The 19,106-nt window shown below is 47.2% G+C and overlaps 4 protein-coding genes across 4 annotated transcripts; 2 read left to right on the top strand and 2 right to left on the bottom strand.

Annotated features, from left to right (window-relative positions):
• Positions 1-747: 747 nt before the first annotated feature.
• Positions 748-2,694, bottom strand: PFICI_04444 (uncharacterized protein; the record flags this gene model as incomplete). Its single annotated transcript, XM_007833025.1, has 4 exons — positions 748-1,251; positions 1,302-2,451; positions 2,506-2,523; positions 2,606-2,694. The coding sequence occupies 4 exons, from the start codon at positions 2,692-2,694 to the stop codon at positions 748-750; spliced, it is 1,761 nt and encodes a 586-aa protein (XP_007831216.1).
• A 1,031-nt stretch (positions 2,695-3,725) lies between these two features.
• PFICI_04443 (uncharacterized protein) lies at positions 3,726-13,503 on the top strand (the record flags this gene model as incomplete). The annotated part of the gene is made up of 2 exons (XM_007833024.1): positions 3,726-3,820; positions 3,876-13,503. 2 exons carry the CDS (start codon positions 3,726-3,728, stop codon positions 13,501-13,503), a joined length of 9,723 nt encoding a protein of 3,240 aa, XP_007831215.1.
• Positions 13,504-14,144: 641 nt separating this feature from the next.
• PFICI_04442 (uncharacterized protein) lies at positions 14,145-14,698 on the top strand (the record flags this gene model as incomplete). Its single annotated transcript, XM_007833023.1, has 2 exons — positions 14,145-14,475; positions 14,601-14,698. 2 exons carry the CDS (start codon positions 14,145-14,147, stop codon positions 14,696-14,698), a joined length of 429 nt encoding a protein of 142 aa, XP_007831214.1.
• A 147-nt stretch (positions 14,699-14,845) lies between these two features.
• PFICI_04441 (uncharacterized protein) lies at positions 14,846-15,829 on the bottom strand (the record flags this gene model as incomplete). The annotated part of the gene is made up of 1 exon (XM_007833022.1): positions 14,846-15,829. One exon carries the CDS (start codon positions 15,827-15,829, stop codon positions 14,846-14,848), a length of 984 nt encoding a protein of 327 aa, XP_007831213.1.
• Between the last annotated feature and the right edge of the window lie 3,277 nt (positions 15,830-19,106).

Genomic DNA, 19,106 nt, shown 5'->3' with positions numbered 1-19,106 from the left:
CCTACCGAAAGCTCTGAACTGTGGCGTTTGCATCGAAGAACTAGCCATCGTGCTCCGGTATACGGCAACGAAACTGCTGCGGTTTTCCCATCAACTGTATTGCGTGTCATGCCCAGTTGCTTCAGGAATGAAGTATTGGGGACTGACGAGAACGAGAAGTCACACTATCCCGTAGCATATCTCTTGTAAATCCGTTCCTTGTTGTGTCCATCATTATATATAATGGTTTGCATCTCATGTAAAAGCTGATTTGACATGTCTCGGTTCGGTTCGGTTCGGATCGCGCCCTTATTGCTGTTAGCTTCCTCGGGTTGGCGCTGAATCGTCGTTGTGCCTCTTGGCACGGAAATCTGGGGTCACACTATCTACATTACCTCCGCATGTCACTACTACCATCTCTGTCAGAGGCCCCACGCCCTGGTCACGGACGCTGAATTATTTATCAAGACTTTTAGAATTCGAGTGTTCTTTAGTGAGCTGTCAACTATCAATACTTTTGTTCTGGGATATAGCGGTCTGGTTTGCCACGAGGGAAAAAAAAAAAAAAGGCAAGGCTGTGGAGAGATGAAGAAACAGCATCGTAATAACTAATAACTAATATCTCAAGGACTAGTGACACAATTGTGATGGACGATAGACAGGGATGTCTATGTACGTGAGAAATGAAGTTGCGCCATTCATTTATGCAGTACGGTACGTTTCTTTGCAGACCCTGGGTATCTAACAGTGTGCTCAAATCAAACCAAACTATTTGCCCCAAGGATTTGAGAATTCCTCCTCATTTTCACTGCCGTACAAGGGACTCGTGGCTTTAGGAGCGTGGTTTGTTTCCTCGAGCCACTGCCTAGACTCGTCCACCTCGGGCGTATGTTCATCAGGAGTAGGCTTGCCTATTTCAAAAGTGTCGTCCTCCTCTTCCTCGGCTTCCTCCAAGAGGATTTGCGGATCAGAGGTTGACAAAACAGGTGCACCTAATGGTCCCTGCTTCTGAGCTTCCTCTTGCTCCTTTGCCGCAGGTTTGGGCACAGGAGCAGCGCTGCCAGCGGATGGCACATCAAAAGAGCCCTTCTTGCGTCTTTCCTTTTCCTTCCCTTTGTTCAGAGTTTTGCTAAGTGTGTCGGTGCTCGAGGTTGAGCGTGCTTGTGGGCGACTATCGGGGGCGGCATTCCACGACCCAGACGGGTTCTGAGAGATCGACGTGTGTCCCACCCAACGCTCCCGTGCAGGTATATTTGCCGTCACAACGGGGTACTCCAAGCTCGTTAGTGGTACAAACGTGAAAAATTGAGTCTGTAACTTACATTCCAATCACCAAACTCCAGCTCCCGCGCCTTGTTGAAGAGATCTTCGTCATTGGCGTCCAAAGTTGTTTCATCAGTGTCACCCTCGCTATATTTTGGATTTGTGCCGCTTGGTCCTCCATTGGAATTGAGCAGTGGAGTGTTTGCACTCAATTCGCCTCGTACCTCCTCTGGTCGAGGGATCCAATACTTGGCCTCTCCCCCACGCTTGTAACGCATTCCCTGCTTCAGCCGCGCAAAACGGGAGCTGGAATCCTCGTGGGCAATGACTTTACCACTGGAGTCAAAGACACGGTAGCTATACTTGTCGCCTCTGAATGTCTCCTTTGAGTCCTCGATCAGGTCGACAACGCCAAAGGCGTCACGTGCCGCGTATTTGACGGGCATTCTAGCAGCTGAAATCGTGTTGTCGGCAAAGTCGTGCCATGAAAAGGCGTACCAATGTGCAACAGCGAATATTGGCATCTCGCAGCAAATCAACGCATCTTGGATGGCTGCTGCCAAATTATCCGAGGTGTAGCCTTCCACATTATCTGGTATGGCGCCGAGCCAAACAAGGATTGATAGAAAGAAGCCTTGCCAGTATGAGGCGAAAATAATGAGCTTGATGCACAGGAACTTTGGCACGGGCCGGAAGGGTAACAAGTCGTTGTGCATGCAGACCCAAAAGAGCCCAAGCGAGTAGAGACTGACAGTGACGCTGATATTGTAGATGATGCCGCTCCACAGATATCCTGAGGTCGGACCGATATAACCTTCCTGGTACACACCTGTTGCCTTCATAATGATAGCCGCAAGGGCCAATATTGGTTTGAGCCAAGCATACTGCAAGATTCCTCTTTTTATTGCAAGAAAGGTGTAGGGATCGGATATGTCGACTTTCGGCAGGACATGGTTCAGTGGCCACAGGTGATGAACAGGGGCGCGGCCATGTGTCATGATAATTAGAGCTCGCTCGCCATGCATATAGTTGATTAAGAGCTGGAAGAAGGTGTATATGGTAAAGGCCTCATAGATGTCTCGTATGGGGTCCAAGAACTGCGCTGCAGTAGTCGATACCATACTAACCCATGACGACAAGGAGTAGATTGGGACCATCAACAGGATCCGGACGACATATCGCTGCAGGAGCGGTTTTCGGTAGTTTTTGCTGTTTTCAAGTCAACACGACGCGACAACGGGTAGGATAGAGGGTTGGGCATACAGTTGAAGCCATACAGAACTGTTACAAAGAGTACAAAGTCAGTACAGTGTGTCTACCTTGCAAATCAGGACATGATACAGCGGGTGTGTGTTTTTCTTACACTATTGAGAGCAGAGTCGCTGCCAGTGAGGCGACGCCTGCGACTATTGTTGCACTGACTTGAAATCGCCCTCCAGTTCCACCAGCCATGTTGGATGTAAACAAAGCCCTATAAGGGCAAAAACAGCTGGGAAGGGAAGAAATTCGTAAGCGACGACATTAAGTCGAGAACATGGCGCACGAGGGCGAGGATTCCAGGCAGCCAGAAACAAAACAGGACGCTTTGTGACGTTGTGGAGGTCGCCCGTTGAGCTTGGAAGCTGTGTGGGCGGCGGTTCATATGCTCCGACACGTCAAACGTCGTCCCCTCATCACCTGTCTGCTGCACGATTTATTAGCTGCTCTGGCCTCTGGGGGTGTGGTGGCAGGGTGGGCAGCGAGGCATGTTGCAGGGGTCTTGGATACAAATTAATGCATCTTATCTTGACTTTTAGCGCCAGATTAAAGCTCTAGACTCTCTAGCATTTCCTTTGTCAGGTCAGTGTACTTTGCCATACATAGATGCCCGATGCGCCACACAAAGCTTGACATCGTTTGTGTATATTCTGTAAGAGTAGGAGGTATTTTCAGAAGGGCCAGGCTGTGAATTTTATTCAATTCCTTTGCAGGTTCCTTCTTGTTGAACAAAAGCACTCGCCAGTTAATGAATAATACAAGTCCAGTGACAGTGCACATCGATATGCACGGGCGATCTCCATTACGATGGAGCCCCAAACCCCTAAGGTAATTGTACATGCCTCGCCAAAACGGACGCTAAGTGTCCCAAGTTCAACAGGGATTTGCGCTAAGTAAGCTAAGAGGCGCGTCATCCCTCTCTAAAATGTTGATGGACTGCAGTTGCCAGTAAAGATTGCGGCTAATGTAATGTAGAGAGGGCCTGGTGTGCTCAACTACAAACAAACAACGACGGAGCAAAGCGAAATAGCTCGCACCCACGAACCTCTTCTCTTCTTCGCTGCTCATACCTCTTTGTCACAATACAGCTATGGAACGGATCTCCAGGTCTTGCATGATTGCGACTGCTCTTGCTGGCTCGAAGTGGTAGGGGGATATAGGAGGAGGAGGAGGAGCCAACCCTCAAGCACTTTGGTTGCGCCGCCCGTTACCTACATATCGTTACCATGGCTGCCGATACAGGGCAGAACGAAAGCCCTTCAACGAGATGGACCAATTTCAATCCCACTTTCCTGGCTGTAATGATCGTTTGCGGAGTATTGTGCGTTACACAACCCTTCCCCTTGGCAGAAAACTATCCGCTAAAGTCGTGACAGAGCCTTCTTCTTCCTCAACTACTTCAACAGATTGTTCGCCTCCGTGATTTCGTACCTGATCCGTCTCTACACATGGCACAAGCATAAAATATGGATAGACATACAAGCATTGCAGGTGTCCCTGCTTGCTGGCCGTGTCTTCTTCACTGGCTTTCGCTACCACGGAAATAACGAAACGATTCTAATTCAGAATGGCTACATCACATGGTCCTATTGGTTGTGGAGAGTCAAGGATGTTGATCTTGCCCTGCCCAAAGAGCATGAAAAATCCAAAGAGGGAGATGCCGAAAACCCAGCCGACAAAAAGGACAAGTCCAAGAGGTTGCCATGTCGCATCAACATCGCCGTCTCGGGCCTGGAGTGGTTTATCTACAATCGAAGTCCTGTATATGAATCAATCCTCGTCGGCATGACAGACCCCGTGGATCTGGACGAGAACACTGCACACGATCCAGAAAAGGGGCCTGATCACCCACGCCAAAGACTCCAAAGAGCATCGCAAAAGGTCGAGGAACAATTGAATAAATTGGATTCTAGAAGGTCGGACAAGAAAGACTCGGAGACGTCCAATGAAGAGAGGTACAGCCCCAATGGGCATCGGCTCAAGGCATCACGCTCGACATCTCTTACGAACCAGGATGATGATGATTCTGACGGCGCTGGCGAGATGCCCCTCATGCTTCAACTCCTACCCATTCATTTTGAATGTGACAGGGGCGCTGTAGTTATGGGCAATGAGAACACCAAGGGTGTCCTTATCGTCAAGACGCAATCCTTGTCTGGAGAAATCAATGCCATAGGATGCGAAACGCCCGATCCTTACAGACAAATCTTCAAGATCCAGTTTGAGCATCCTATCATTGAAATGAAGGACAACGAGAGATATCAAGAAGACCAACTGACAAGAGCTGTAAGAGATAAGCAAGCCGCCCTCGATACCGGAGCACCCCCGTATCGTTCGTTCTTCAGAAGACACCGTCGCAGAGTTTTGGGTAAATTACGAGACATGGTTCCGTACTGGAGAAGATCCGTCGAATCCTTTTCGGTGCAGTCTAGAAAGGCAACTACAGCTGCAGACAATCATTTACCCGGCTCACATCATTGGCAGGGACTCACCAGATACTTGAATGAGGATGGTGAAGGCGACAAGCTACGCTGGTCATCAGTAGAATATGCCGCTGTAAACACCATCCTTGACAGCCCCGAAGCTACCCTCACTATCTTTTGGGACGTTCCCGGAAAAGTGACCAGGGCGGATGACCCGGGGGGTTCCGCAAGAAATGATAACATCAACGGGGCAGCACCGCCTGCTTGGGCCATAAATCTAGCTGTCAGCGGTGGCATGGTCAATTATGGTCCATGGGCAGATCGGCACCGAGCTGAACTGCAGAGAGTGTTCAATCCCACTCTGAATAAGGACGCAGTTGCGGCAAAGAAGCTCCAAATTGGCGCGGACCGAGTTCCGACTCAATTCAAGCTCTACTTGGAGATCGACAAGGAAGTCACATTGAGAATACCTACCAGGGAGGACTCGAAGAATTGGAGGTGGAAAAAGGAAGCTGCAGAGCTACGCCAATACCAGAAACAGGAGCGGCGACGGGGCAAGAAAGAAAACAAGGACAAGCCCGCCAGTGCCGCTGCTCAACAGCGGCCTCATGGGTGGCTCGATATCAAGATTGGGGCCAACGCAACAGTATCCTACTCAATGGACATGTTGGCGAGCCCCTCTGGTTACCACAATACTCTGGAGGTCGAACTCCCATCAACCGAGATATCTACCAGTGTCAACCACGGAACCTTGTGGAAGTCGGGAACACAGCGCATCACATGTGACATGTCTGCTCCCCTCAAGTGGAACAGTCTCCGCAATTGGAAATTCGATATTGAGGGAGACGAACTGGAACTATTCATCTTGAGAGACCACATCTTCCTGCTGACCGATCTCATAGATGACTGGGGAAGCGGTCCTCCACAGGATTACCTGCTTTTCGTACCTTTCAAGTACTTCCTGAACTTTCAATTCCGCAACCTGAAGTTGTTTCTGAATGTCAACGATGTGAACATCGTGAACAACCCGACAGATATGGAAGAGAATACCTTTTTGATCCTCTCAACGCCTTTGCTGAAGGCTGATACGTGTATTTGTCTGGATGCCTTTCGCCCAAGCAGGAATGCTGTGCCCTTCAATGTGCAAGCGGACGCACTGGATATTGCACTCCACCTGCCGGCCTGGAATACCCAAGCGACATTTTTGACTTCAAAAGACTTTGGTCGGCTAGAGAGCCTGGCACTGGACGGCAAATATCATTACAATGCATCAACATCGCCCACGAATACCGATACTCTGGTCCTGAATGTCAATGGACAGTCACCTGTCGTTGTACTCTACGGCTTTCTTATCCGATACTTTTTGCAACTCAAGGACAATTATTTCGGTGATCATGTACACTTCAAAACTCTCGATGAGTATCAGGAAATGCTCCGTCTGAAAGCTACCAACCCAGATCTCGAGGCTGCCACACATCCGCCACACAAGAAGTCGAACGATATGGATGTGGTTCTGAGCGTCAAGACCGACGATCCAAAGATCCTATTGCCTGCGAATCTGTATTCGGCGAAAAGGCATATTGCCATCGAGGGAGCAGGCCTGGCCGTCGATCTTCGATTCACAAACTACTACATGGATCTCGATCTGAACATAAGCCCATTGGGTTTATCATTGGGCAGTGACGAAGATGGCGCAATCAGTCCAATAAGCTCAACATCTAGCACGCAAATGTATATAGATGGCCTCGGGATATACGGTCATCGACTGTTCGGATTGCCCCCAACTGAGCCAACTTATCTATGCAACTGGGATTTGTCTGTGGGTGCAATCACGGGAGAATGCACCACAGAATTCTTGATGACACTTGTTGGCGGAGCCAAAGCCTTTGGGTTCTCTCTGGACGATGACGAGAATGCGCTCATACCCTATTCGTCCGTGGTCATGTACGATGTGACATTTCTGAGGGTCATCGTCCATTCCATAGAACTATGGTTGCACGTCGATGAAGCTGCTTTTCTGTTTTCTACCAAACAGATTGATGTCAACTTCAATGATTGGGCAAGGACACACTATTCAAAGCGCGCCAACATCAAGGTACCCGATCTTCAGATTGCCTGCGTCAATTCAGAGTCCGCTGCGAGACACAAGTCTAGACTGCGTAGTCGAGTAGAGACCGATGCAATGCTAAAGACAAGCATCCACTTTGCCATTATCGGGAGGAAGCCTGATTTTGCAGAGGCAAGAAGGATACAACAAGAACTAGTGCGTCGCGAAGATCAAAGGACGCACCGTACAGAGTTCCTTTTACAGCACGGGATCCTTGGTCCTTATATCCCAGACGCTGTCGATGAACCTGCCCAGAGTGTGCCCATGGTGCCACAAGCTGTGTTCCTTGATCCTGACAATAATGACAAGAGGACTCTGTCTTCACAAGGGTCTGCTCGTCAGCCGAGCCGCTCTCTTGGTCATAAGAGCTCATTTCTCTCATTCTCGACCGAGAGCAACGACAGCAAGAAGCGTTCCCGCTCAATGAGGTCATCTTGGCGGATGCCAAGTACCAGAGAGCAAGCGTCAATGTCCGAGCAGAAGTCATCCGAAATCCGGCCTAGGATGGATAGGAAGCACTCAACTTCAACAGGCCGCCATTCCGCATTGTTTTCTACCTCCGCACCTCAACACGAGAAGCGAGATATGACTCATAATACCGTGGCATTCTCAAGTCAATTCTTTGCACCATACTTTCCACTGGAAAATGTCCGCCCGGAGACCAACGAGCCTGCCATGCAAAGCTTTGCAGACTATGACGACGATGATGCATTTCACACAGCCCAATTTGGACTCGATGACATTGATCCTGAACAGCTCAGCCAGGGTTCAGCATATTCCAGCTTTCTCATCGAGATGCCCTCGGGAGTGACTGCTTTCTTGAATGCAGCTTCGCTGAAGTCCATTGCTAGCTTGATAGGTGCCCTGCAAGCCACCCAACCGGAAGATATCCTTGATAATGCACAAATCAGTGCCATGTCTGATATTTTTGATGCGCAGAAACAACAGAAGACGAATGGAAGCATCACAGATGTCGTCGTGCGACTTCCGCAAGCGAATCTGCGGTTCTTGAACTGCTCCAATCTTGACTCGCCAGACCCATCCCTGGAAGCGCAGGACCAGTATGATTTTTCGATTACGAAGCTTGCTCTAGCTGCACGAACAGAGAAAAGCTTGGCAGAGCATGAATCTTTCAAGGGAACCAAGACGTCATTCCATCTCCGCGTCGCCTCTATTGGAGCCTCGGCAGCAGAACGCCTGGCTAATCTTGACGCAGCCCAAGCCGCAGTCGCAGCTAGTCTCGAGCATGTATTGATATCCATGGGGTCAAAGGATGTCACGTATATAGACGGGGACGTTGGCTCGCTTCGTGCAAGTTCCTCCTCGGACAGCATCGAATATCTGGCCGCGTTGATTCACAGAACCAACATACTTGCTGCCGAGAACGGAACCCTATTCTCAAAGGTATTAGGCCGAGGAGAGCAGCGTCTCAAGTATCTCACCCACCGCCTCATGGCCGATAGCCAATCAATCGGAGATCCATCCTTTATTGTCCGGCCTTCGGCAATCTTGAGAGCAGCCTCGGAGCATTTGAGAACGTATGATTCCTGGAAGCTTATCTCGAGGCTTCGCCAGGTCTGGTCTAGCACGAACAGGAAAACACAGGATGGCCTACACATGGACTGTCAAAACTCCGACTTGGCTCTACCTGATGATGCACGACAGAAAGTGGTCATGTCCTTCCAAAAATGGAGAAATTGGGACTTGGACAACATTGATGGCTCGGAATTGATGAAAAACATATTTGGCACTGCTAGTATAGGTGCCGCACTGTCGTCCCAGGCAATGCCACTCATGGCCGTTTTTCGTCTACAAGAAGCTGCCTTTGTGCTAGACCCTGGTCCGAAACAGAATCAGATCTACGTGGTGGACATCACCACGAGGCTCCACACCAAAGAAACACAGCTGGAAGAGATGCGCGAGGCTACAGGAACTGTACTGGGCCCATTGACTGTTGTCAACGCATGTTGTTCCCAAGCAGGTATCAATCTTAATTGGGAGCTCCTTGAATTGGCCGAAAACATCCTCAAACTCTACGGCAAATCTGGGGGCCAGGATGAACAGGAAAACACAGAACACGAGGAAAAGAACAAAGTGGCGACGACCAAATCGCCGGCTCCGAGCTCGATCCATGTTGCGTTCAGCCTCAGACAAGGAGCCATCTCTCTTGAGACTGTCAATCTCAGATCTGACCTTCAGAGTGACAATCTAAACGTGTCGGTCTTGATGGCTAAGCGGGGTGACATGACAGACAGCAACGCTATATTGGCGTGTAGCTCGGTTACAACGAGGCTCCGAAGTCACCAGCAGCAATTAACGACACTTCGACTCAAAGGACCGAGCGTCTTCCTGTCTCACGAGCTGCAATTAGCGAACTTCACTTCAGTCCATACAGTGAAGGCAACAGCAAGTAGTGACGACCTGAAATTGATTATCAAGCAGGATCCAATCATGCTGTCCGAGGTCCTCGATACTGTTGTGAGAGACGAAGTCTCGCAGCTGTACCAGCTCAAGGATCATTTGCCACCATCGGCTGAACCTGCACCATCAAAACCCAAGATTACTACACGTCTCTCATCATTTCGTGTCAACTTGGCCATGTTCCTCAATTCTTACACCATTACGGTACCACTCTTTCGATCTCTGACTTACACGATCAAGGGTGTAGTAGCCAGAGCTGCAATGGCGGCTAATTTCGGCAAGGAAATCATATTTGACTTCGACATCAAGGAGAATTCCCACAACATGCAGATTCTGGTCAATAATGAGCTGCGCAGCATATCAGTCCTGCAACTCCCACCAACAAATGGGCGCATTACAAGTCAAATGCAGCAAGAGGAACATACCGTCACAGTCTTTGCGTCCGTGGAACTTATACAGCTCGATGCTTCTGCTGTCTACAGTTTGCTTGCCGCGCTAAACAGACCAGAGATGTCAAATGCTATCGACGAATTGCAACACCAAGGCAAACTGCTACAAGAACATGTCGAGGAAATCTTTGGGCCCACCGATCAGTTGCAAGACACGCCAAAAGAGGCGGCCGAAAATGAAAAGAAACTGGTGTATGTTGTCCACACTACACTAGCTGGTATAGAGATTTTCGGTCAATCTCCCCTCAAATCCGATGCAGAATCTCGAGCCCATCTGTCTTTCTGTATTTCCAGTATACATGTCGAGGTAGCCAACCGACTTGAGGCTCGAGGTCCGATCCTGGAGAATCCCGAAGTCCATGCCAATCTTCGGCAAATTATGTTTGATATTGCAAAGGGTACTAGTGAGGAGTCAATGAGGACCTGTGGAAATCTGTCCTTTGGGGCTCTGATCACCGCAACGACCAAAGAATTGGAAGATGGGACAGATCGGAGATCATTCGATTTCCTCAGCAACGGATTGCAAATCAATTTGTCTGCAGACACGATAGCTACCGTTGTGGACGTCCTTGGTTATATGGGTGACAAGATCAAGGATCTTGACACCATGAAAGAAATCGAATACTTGCAAAAACGCCTGCGGCAATCTCGCCCTCGGATCACAATTAATGATCAAGAAGAGGAAGAAGAGGCCAAGAGCGACATATTTGATTCTTTCTTGGCGTCTATCTTCTATTCCTTTGAAATAACCAATATTCAGTGCTGCTGGATAGTCGCACCAAGCTATGAGCATATTGCTGACCAGGAAGATCTCGTGTTCTCCCTGCAGAGGGTTGAATTTGCCACTCGCAAGAAGAACACGGCCAAGCTCACAATTGAGAATCTTCAAGTGCAAATGGTACCTCCGGGCCAAGACAAACTGCAGCGGTCCCACAACTCGGCGCTTCTACCTGAGGTCATCTTCAATGTGGCTTTCGTATCAACGCTCGATACTCGTCGCCTGGCTTTCCAAGCTGTTGGAAAATCACTGGACCTCCGTGTCACATCCGGTTTCATCGTACCGGCTGCGAAGCTTGCCGACTCCATTGGCTTGTCAATGAAGAATGCAAGGAAATCCTCAGCGAATTGGACGACAATAGTTGCTACGGATAAACCCGCCCCGACGCCTGTGAAGAAGCCACAACGCTCGCTTTTTGGCAACAAAAGACTAGAGTCTTGTCTTGTTGACCTTGAGTTTGCCGGTGCAACGGTTACCTTGACGGGCAAGAAGCAAGCTGAAGGAGCCGAAGGCCATGCCTTTGCACGATTTCACCGCCCTACTCTGTCTGGGAAATATGGCCAGTTCACCAGTGACGATGCCAATAGTAGCACGACTCTCAAGTCTCCAGGCCTAGCCTGGAAGACGGAATACAGAGATGATGGCAATGAGGATCCTGCAGTATACGGAGAGATCAAAGTTGACGCATCCAAAAACACCCTGTACCCATCGGTCGTGCCATTGATCATGGACATCACATCCAGCATCAAAGAAGTTGTCAGCAGTTCTGAAGCAGAATCTGTTTCACCGGACTCACTGCGCAGCAAAAACAGCCAAGCCCCCAAGCCCAAAACACCGGAAGAGGATAATATACTGACGGCTGATCCCAGCGCAGTTCTTGGGCGTACAAAGCTCAATATTGGATTGCGCATCTGCAAGCAAGAGTTTACATTGAGCTGTCAACCTATCGCGAGAGTTGCAGCCACTTCTTGCTTTGATGACATTTACCTCACCGTCAACACTGTGCAATCGGCTGATTACGGCAATTTCTTCGCCATCTCTGGAACGTTCAGCAAGCTCCAGACTTCTGTACAGCATGTTTACTCGAGAGAACATACTGGCCGGTTCGAGGTCGATTCTATTGTTCTATCGCTGATGAACAGCAAACACGTTAGTGGCACCAGTGGTGTTTCTGCCATTCTCAAGGTCAGTCCCACAAAGGTCGACATCAACGCCAAGCAGCTTCAGGACTTTCTACTGTTCCGCGAGATTTGGGTACCTCGTGGGCTTCAAGAGGCAGCCACGTCTGCGCCTGTCAGTATACCTTCGGCCGAGGCCCCGCAAAGTCACCTTGTGCAACGATACCAGCAGGTCGCAGCCACCGCTGCGTTTCCATGGACTGCGACGATATCCATCGCTGCTCTCGATGTCAATGTAGACCTTGGGCAGTCTCTCGGCAAGTCAGTGTTTGCGATTTCCGACTTCTGGATATCTTCTAAGAAGACATCGGATTGGCAACAAAACCTATGCCTTGGCTTCCAGAGGATTGGTATCGATTGTGTCGGACGCCTAAGTGGCTTTGTTGCATTACAAAACTTCAAACTCCGCACATCCATAGAATGGCCAAATCGTGAAGCCGCCTTGAATGAAACACCACGGATTCAGGCCTCTATTGGATTCAGTCAGTTCCGGCTCAAGGCTGCATTTGATTATCAAGCGTTTCTGTTTGCAGACATCACCTCGATGGCGTTTATGATGTACAACGTTCGGCGGCGGGGAGAGGGGAGCGGCGATAGACTCGTCGCCGTTTTTGACGGTGAAGCCGTGCAGATCTTCGGCATGACGACCTCGGCAGCATCAGGAGTTGCACTCTGGCAGGCGATTCAAAAACTCATACAGGAGCGGAAAGCCCAGTATGAAACCTCGCTGCGAGACATTGAGAAGTTCATGAAGCGAAAGTCGCTTGCAGCAACGGGGGCATTGACACATTCTACTGCAACCTTAAAGCCAACAGTCAGCGATGTCATGTCGAAATCCCCCATTTCCCTAGATACGGATGTTGTCGTGACCCTGAAGGCCTTGAACCTCGGTGTGTTCTCGGGCACCTTCTCAGATGATCGCATCTTCAAGCTTGAAGCACTCAATGCGCAGGCTCGTTTCGCAGCTTCTCTTCAACATCGTCGTATCCATAGCGTCCTGGGACTGACGCTCGGCCAGCTACGGATAGGTCTGGCTAATGTCCGACGCGTTTCAGCACCCAAAACCGTCTCCGAGCTATCAGTGGAAGATGTTGTGGCTTCCGCTACCGGGTCTCGCGGAGGCACAATCCTCAAGGTTCCCAAGGTTGAAGCCGTTATGCAAACGTGGCAGACGCCAGATTCTCGAGTGATTGATTACATATTCAAGTCTGCATTTGAAGGAAAAGTCGAGGTCGGGTGGAATTACGCAAGAATCAGTTTCATTCGTGGCATGTGGGCCGCTCATTCCAAAGCCTTGGCCCGGACTTGGGGCCGAGAACTGCCGGAAGTGAGCGCAATCAAGGTCACTGGTGTTCCGGAGCCATCAGTTCCGGGAGAGGGCAAGGAAGAACACGGCATGGAGCAACAGACCAAGATTACCGCCGAAGTCAATGTGCCGCAATCCAAGTATGAGTATATTGCTCTCGAGCCACCCATCATCGAGACTCCGCAGCTCAGAGATATGGGTGAGGCAACGCCACCGCTTGAATGGATCGGTCTCCACCGAGAAAGGCTGCCAAATTTGACACACCAGATCGTTATTGTCAGCTTGTTGGAGCTGGCTGGTGAGGTGGAAGATGCGTACGAAAGGATCATGGGCTCCTCGTGAGTCTAGTGTGACCATGATGGCGAAGCCAGAAAGAGCATTTTAGGTGTTGGAGGTGGAGGTAGTAAAAAAAATTAGTCATTCGGCATAACCATAGCGCGGGCGTTCAATGATTAGGGAACTCAAGGCTGCATGCAACTCAAAGCCAACCATGTACATATTTACCCAGGGAATAGTGTTACACAGACACACACTACTAATAGGAAGCACTATATTGCAAACCAGTACTGGTATAAATGATTGCTTATGAAACTGCCAGGAACCACGTAATTTTCAGCTAGAGTTCGCACATGATTGCCGTACCGCTTGCATGCAACTCAGGGCCATTCTTCTTTAAGAGGAATTGCATCTCCGCGGATGGCTAGGTCATATGACCTGGCGTTTCTCTGGCGTCGGAACTCGGAATACTGATGCATGTAAACCGCGTCTGCCTAATGAAATCATCTCTTGCGTGATTCCATGCATGGGGTTTTCTGCGGGGTATCTTTATGCTCCAATCTATAGATGAGTATTGAGAACATATTTTCTTGTTCAACGAGCGAGTCTCGCCAGTGACATGCAGCATTTAAAGAATTTCCTTTAGCTTCTTTCTTTTCTTCTCCCTCTCTTCTCGGCTCATTTCATTCCTCATTAGAAAAGCCACCATGGCCGAAAGTAAAGTCCCAGCGGATTATATCCTAGTCGAGGGCTACCCCTCGGTTGGGGATTACGTCCATCTGCGCACAGCATCGGGGCTGACGCCCAAGAATGCAGAGCAGGCGAGCGCCGCCATCCAGGGCAGCTGGTACGGCGTGTGGGCGGCCGAGGCGTCGTCTCCGGATAGGGCCGTGGCCATGGGTCGCATCATTGGTGACGGCGGATGGTACTTTTTGGTGGCCGACATGGCGACGCTGCCAGAGCATCAGCGCAAGGGGCTGGCTGATGTTATCCTCAAGAAGCTCTTGGCGCGGATTCAAAGCCATGCGGCTAAAGGAAGTAAGTGTTCCATGATCGGTACCCATCTTTGCATGTTTATATGGTGGTCCGCAATAAACGGTATATGAGTTCAAATACTACACATCAGCTTGCATCATGTTCAATTCTAAATCTTGATGTTACAGACGCGTACGTCACGCTTGGTGCAGACGTCCCAGGCCGTAGGTTGTATGAGAAGAACGGGCTCAAAGACACAATGCCAGAGGTGATGGGCAGTAAGTAAAGCCAAATACCTGCTTTCCCCACTCATCATTTTATCGATCGTATCTCAGTAACTCAAGACGATGCCAGTATGTGAGAAGCTAACATGAACATTGCAGTGAGCATGATTATCGAGGCATCGGGGCAGTAGATTCTACGAAAACCGCATTCAGAAAGGAGTTGTTGGAACTGGGAGTGGGCGGTGAAGCCTCGTCACAATGTCCAAGTAATCCGGCTCATTATCGTCGGTAATGACACCATGACGAATGAAGAAATCAATCATGACAGAGGCACAGTTGGTCTTGAACTCCTCGCGTAGTAGACTCTCCTTGACTTGATCCACGCTCATGAGATAGAAGCCCTCGACCTCATTATCCTGAGGTTTCGGTATGACGTCTTGACCCACCTCGAGATCGTAGCAGTATAGCACATCAGGCACGCAAAGACCGAGCTCGCCACCTGACCCTGCCGCGCTCTCTGCGACATAGGTGATGACGCCGACGGGTTTAGTATGTTTTCGTACGAGAGCTCCAGGTAACGATGCCTCCTCGTCGGCCTCGTGCACTATGCACTCAAACGGCGACTCCTCGGCCCTGACGCCGCCGGCCACGGTCGTGTCCAGCTTCCCCGGCCAGGTCATCATTTCTCTGCTCCGCCGGGGCACCCATATCTTGAGCTCGCCGGCGGCCGTGTAAGTGTATACAGTCATGTGGGCTCCGCGGCACGAGATGCCAAAGAGCCCAGCCGCGGCCCGGAGCAACTGCACTCTGCTGCCCCCACTGCACCGGGCGCCCAAGACCTTGTAATCTTCGGGCCAGACCCTCTGGAGGTTCGCAAACACCTGAGCCTCCCCCGCGGCGTCAATCACCTTTTTGAACGCGGCGTTGCAGGCCGCGGCGGTATCGGCACCGTCCGAGGCATCGCGGAGCTGCACGGTACGCGGGATAGAATGCGAAATACTAAAGTCCGAGGTCCAGGGCATGCGGTCCACGACCGAGGGCAGGATGAAGCCGTGCGGACGAGGATCGTTGGGCAGGAAGAGCTGGTATAGGCTGGCAGAGCGGTCTGGTGCGTAGGGCAATCGAGGGATGTCGACGAGGGGATAGTTGTCCGTGGCCTTGACGAGGTCGAGAAAGGTCTTTAAGGGGGACATTGCAAAGTAGAGGACAATTTCCTAGTATATGATGACAGCGTAAAATGATGACTTTTTGTAAAGTAAAAAGTTATTTGAATTATAGCTATTCCCAATTAACTAAACAGATGCAAGTACATACGAATACATCTAGGACGTACATCTTGTAGCATGGTCAACCTCAACTTACCTAACCAGTTAAACCCACTTTTGCAATACACCCCCTTTTGCAACGTGTTATTTCCACTCTACAATATAACCCAACTACAACACTTTTATAATATCTTAACAGCCATTTATTTAATTAATTCCATTTTTTTAAAATAACTAAATTAAACGAACGCGATATAAAAGAAGCAATTAAAAAGGTCGAAAACGGTGAAAAATTAACTAAAATTGCACGCGACTTAGGTATTTATGCATCCACTTTATCGCGTAAGCTATAAGGTGCGCGGCTTTATCGCAATACCTACGAATTAACGCAAACTCTTTTAAAACTATAAAAATAGGAGCTTAAAAACTGGATTTTATACGAAAAACGATGCGGACAAGCTCTTTTGAAACGAATCGTACGAAACGTAGCTTCGCAAATCGCTATTAGCATCGAATTTAATAATTAAGCTATTTATATTAGGAAAAATTAGGTAAATAAATTCGTATAACGCTATCCATACTTGGCTATAAAGCTAGGACGGGTTATTAATACCGATCGGATTAATAAGATTAATTCCGGGGCCATCTAAAAGTTTTATATATTTATAAATAAGGTCTTAAAATTATATTTAATTAAACCTAAAAATATATATAATATAAATAAAATTAAGGTTTAAAAAAATAAAGCTAAAAAAAGGATTATTATAAGCATATCGAAATTACGTCGCTCTCGCATTTAAAAATCGGAAGCGACTAAATAAATAACTACGATCTATAATATTAACGCTCTCGGCTTAATAATTATAATAATTTATATCTTAAAAAAAATAACGCTATAAGCGTAGTAATTTCCTAAAAATCTAAAAAAAGCTAAATTTACTATTATATATAAAGGATAATTTAATTTTATTATAGCCCTCTCGTAGCTTAAATAAATATTCGGCCTAAAAACGAGGCTTTATAAAAATGCGTAGCGGCTACGCCTTTAAAGGATATTAATACTAAATAGCTATAATACCTATTTACTACTAAAATTTATGCTTATAGCTTATCGCATAAAGATCGCGTTAATATATTTACCTGCATATATTAGCGAAGCCTTTTAGCTATTTAATAAAAATATATTTTCCTCCCTTAAATATTATTATTATTAATAGCTTAGCAAATAACGTAAAATAATAGTAATTAAACTTATTTAAAAGCAAAAAATGCTTATAGCTTACGCTGCGGCTTATTAATTAGCTTTTATATAAAAGATTATATAAAATAGCTGGCGCAAAACGGGCATATAGCCCCTAAATCCTAGTTAAATATTAAATAACCCTAAATTTTTTCCTTTAATCCCGACCCCCCCTTTATATATACTACTAAAACCCTTAGATATAGCTAAAATTGCTATTATAACTTTTTATAATAGCAAAAATCTTCGGGATGCTTTTTTTTCCATTTAAAAGAAATATTTAGCGTTAAGGCGGGAAGTAAGGCAATTAGTAACGAAAACGGCAAAAACACTAGATTTAATAGCAGCAAAACTAGCTATAACGCGCTAAAATAATGTTGCACGGATGTTAATATAGCATCGTATAGTGTATAAAATTAGCTTTATAACGCATATTATATCGTTATAATAGCTATAAAACCCATTAAAATATCGTTAAATAACGATATATAGGAAATCAGTAGAATTTACCCTGTACTGACCTATAGTTAGTATAGCATTATTTATAGCCACTATTTATAATGCTGTATAATTAACAAATTATTATAATTAACTATTATGGCTATTATAGCCACTAGAACCCACTAGAATCCAATAAAACGTTCCACTGGATCCAGCCCCACTAAGTGTGGCCAGTGCACCTGGCCACAATAATCCTAGGTTACAGGGTAACCCACACCATAGAAATCCATAAATTTCGATAGTTTCTTCGATTATAAATCAACTTTATTACTAATTAACTTGATTTATAATCTAGTTATTAATAATATATTCTAAAATATTCTTTTATAGTTAATTTTATAGGTATAAAAGGTAGTTATTCCTCCGTAATTAGTTATTCTTTCTTTAAGCTTTAATAAATTAGTTATACAGCCTTATAACTACCCTCCACGGCCTGATTCTACGAATCATATAAACGCTTCCCTGTGCCTAAGTTTATAATCCACCAATCATACCTTAGAATAAATAATTTATTTTTAAATACAAAACTAGGTAAATATAAGCCCGATAAACGTTAAACAGTTACTTTTAATCCGAACCAGGCATTTGCCAGTCTTCCACATATTAAATCTGCTTAAAATAAGCTAAATAAGCGGCTGCGAAAAATACCACAAAAGGAACAAGTTCCTATTAATAATTTCCTTAAAATGCAGCCTTTTATAATTAAAAAACGACGTAAAAACTAGATCCATAATTGAAAAAATCAATTTGAGTGTGTTATAGTGGGAAAATATTTAATTATATTATGTGTTCTGTATCGGACTTTGTCAAAAATCCGTTGCAAAAGGGGGTGCATTGCATAAGTGGGTGCAACTGGTTAGGTACGCAAGTACATGACACGGACCCCCACCTTGATAGAACTCAGCTACCGTTGACATGCAACTGCTCCCCGCTGTGATTGATCTGATCAACTTGGTGTGCATTGTCATCACCTGTCGTTCTTATTCCGTGTATGAACTGGCTAATTGAATAACAAATCTCACAAACAATCAACATTTAGGTTCCTTCAAGGTCGGCCTGATCCCCAAAGTTGTCGAAGAATTCCCGAGTAGATCTCAGTGCCCAAAACTGCCAATTGACCAGAGCTTATCTGAAAACCTATAGCGGGGTGCAAAGGCTATCTGACTTCCAATGGTCTAAAGCCCGCTTCTTAAATCCGGCAAGCAGCATCACTGGGTGCTAGAGTAGGTACAGTGAGATGCATCAAGCTACAGGTATGATGCAACAAATGGCCTTGACCAATGTAACAACCAGTCACACCGAGCTTCCCATCAGTGGCGCAGGTATTTGTAGCTACAGGTTATTGCCGCTGGCTGATGCAAGATCAGTCGACTTCCTTGAAGGGGTTATATTTCTTTGCCTCTTGGAGCCTAAGACGACGGTTAATGCGGGGCAAGCTTTTCACAGCTTTGGGCGAAAACAGTC

Source organism: Pestalotiopsis fici (assembly GCF_000516985.1).
Source record: "Pestalotiopsis fici W106-1 unplaced genomic scaffold PFICI_Scf_3, whole genome shotgun sequence".
NCBI lineage: Eukaryota > Fungi > Ascomycota > Sordariomycetes > Amphisphaeriales > Sporocadaceae > Pestalotiopsis > Pestalotiopsis fici.
The sequence above is the reverse complement of the archived record's forward strand: the minus strand, read 5'-3'. Positions and strand labels throughout refer to the sequence as shown.